Source organism: Colobus angolensis, unplaced genomic scaffold (assembly GCF_000951035.1).
Source record: "Colobus angolensis palliatus isolate OR3802 unplaced genomic scaffold, Cang.pa_1.0 Scaffold84, whole genome shotgun sequence".
In the NCBI taxonomy this organism is placed as follows: Eukaryota; Metazoa; Chordata; class Mammalia; order Primates; family Cercopithecidae; genus Colobus; species Colobus angolensis.
This window is the reverse complement of record NW_012122265.1, coordinates 2,270,778-2,272,951: the sequence shown is the minus strand read 5'-3', so window position 1 is coordinate 2,272,951 and position 2,174 is coordinate 2,270,778. Positions and strand designations below refer to the sequence as shown.

Sequence of the window (2,174 nt, the reverse complement as noted above, 5' to 3'; positions counted from 1 at the left end):
CCTCCCGTCTCCAGGGCGCGCATCGGAGGGGTATGGGGGCGCTGCACCTACCCCCGACTTGGCGCGTTTCGGCCAGGGCTTCAGGGCCCGGGTGCACCGTGCTGGGCGTAGGAGGCGTCCCTGAGCTGCTGTCGCGCTCCGAGCCCCCGAGGGGGTGGCGGCAAGGCCGCGCCTGAGGACACGCACGCAGCGTCTGCCCAGGAGTGCAGGCCCGGTGCCGGGAGAACAGCCTATTCCTCCCTCCCTCAAGCACCTTGGACAATCTGGGAGGGCTCCCCAAACGAGGTGAGCACCTTGGACAATCTGGGAGGGCTCCCTGAAGGAGGTGATGCCACAGTAGTTGGCTTTGCACAGATAGGAGGCTTTGCTCACATTGCTCTCCGGGGCTGGAACGTGGGCAGGCATGAGGCCCCCTAGTCAGTGTTGGCCTCAGGTACAGGCAACCGATCCCTGTCCCACGGAAGGGAAGAATTGCTGACCCATGCTGCAGGAGTCTGCATCTGAAAAGGTCACTGGGCCCTGAGAGGGCAGCTCCCAGCCCAGTGTGAAGTGTCCAGGAGGCCAGAGCCACCTATAAGAGAACCTCCAGATATTGCATCTATTTCATCCACATCCTGGTTGTGTCGTGCCCCAGGGATGCCAGCCTCACGCTGCGGCTCTTCCTGTAGGTGTGGGGCCAGGCCCACTGCACTTACTGCTTTGGGCTAATGATTCAGAGAGTGAGGGGTGCTTCCTGCCCAGAGGAAGGAGTGAAGGCCTTCGCAGGAGACGACACACCAGCGAAGGTTTCCCATGCCCTCCCCAAGAAAACTGATGGACAACAGGGCTGCGTCGTGGGCGGGAGCTTACCTGGGGACCACGTGGGACCAGGTCCCGAGAACCATCCTCTAGCTGGCTCCTCTTAGCAAATGTCATCCAATCCAGTGCTAGCTGATAGAACCTTCTGCAATGATGGGAACCTTCTGTAGCCGGATAGCCCCTGGCACAAATGACTACTGGGTACTGGAAATGTGGCCACAAGGAACCGAATTTTTCATTGTGTTTCATTGTATTTAAATTCACATGGCCCTGGGTGGCCAGTAGCACTCACATTGGACAGAACAGCTCTATTGTAATCATCTGTGCTCTACCAGTTTTCTTGGTGGTTAGTTTGTAAACTGGTTTTGGCTTCATGCCTACATAAGAACTACAAGCATGAATTTATGCCTGGTTTTACATTTTGTGCCTGTCAAAGTGACATTATAAGAAAAGACACTATATGGTCACTTGAGAGTCCTTGAGGATTCTTTTTGTTTAGAAGGGAATAGAAAAGGGTTCCAGTGTGAGGAAACATTTCTCTGGATGTCCTGGACACCTGCTTTCCCATCAGCTCCCTGCTGTCCGCAGTGATGGGGACATTTCTGTCTAAAGGTGTGGGCTGTGTCCTTAGCAGGGGGAGTTGGGTGGAGGAAGACACTGACTCCACTCTCAGGAAGTGGGAGGAGGGGGCAGATCCGTGCACACTGTGTCCTTGACCACCAGCCTCAGAAGCAGGCCATACCCGGCCAGCAGCCAGCCTGCCTGTCCTCTTCAGCCATGCATCAAATATTTAGTGGGTGCCTGCTGTGTGCCAGGCACTGTTCCAGGCCCTGGGTGTGGGAGCCAGGGAGCAGACCCCTCCCCTTGAGGATCTGCAGCTCTGGCGTAGATGACAGGTGTCACAGCACGATGGTCATATCAGTGCTGGGGAGGGAGGGAATTCCTAGGATGCTTGCTAGAGGGTCATGGGGTTGGGGCACTTCTCAGCCACGGGGCTGGGGCACTCCAAGTGCAGAGGCTTGGAAGAGCCATGATAGATCCAGGCCCTGATGCCTGAGAAGGAGCCAGCCAGGCGGAGCCGGGGAGGAGCACTCCAGGCAGACGGGTGAGGTTGGAGGAACACAAGCAAAGCAAGGGCCTCAGAGCAGACAGAGCCAGGGGAAAGAGGCTGGACACAGGTCAGGGGCAGGTGCAAGCCTGGGAGGCAGGGGGGCCGGTCTTGGGACCTGGAGGCCAGAGGAGGGCTGCATTTTATTCTGACTGCAGTGAGGTGATGGAGGGCTTCATGGCCTGACTTCTGATTACGGGGGCAGCAGCCTGTCTCAGCTCCAGAGTGGAACTCACGTTCACAGGCACTTGCAGGCTCACACGGAGGA

The 2,174-nt window shown here is 57.4% G+C and overlaps 1 protein-coding gene across 1 annotated transcript in view; it reads right to left on the bottom strand.

The window, feature by feature from the left end:
- The window catches only part of CD81 (CD81 molecule), a 23,020-nt gene extending 21,407 nt beyond the window's left edge, over positions 1 to 1,613 (bottom strand). The window contains exon 1 of the mRNA XM_011930087.1: positions 850 to 1,613. Within this exon, the coding sequence (XP_011785477.1) occupies positions 850 to 1,047 (198 nt within the window). The 5' untranslated portion in view covers positions 1,048 to 1,613. The remainder of the gene's footprint in view (positions 1 to 849) is intronic.
- Positions 1,614 to 2,174: the final 561 nt, after the last annotated feature.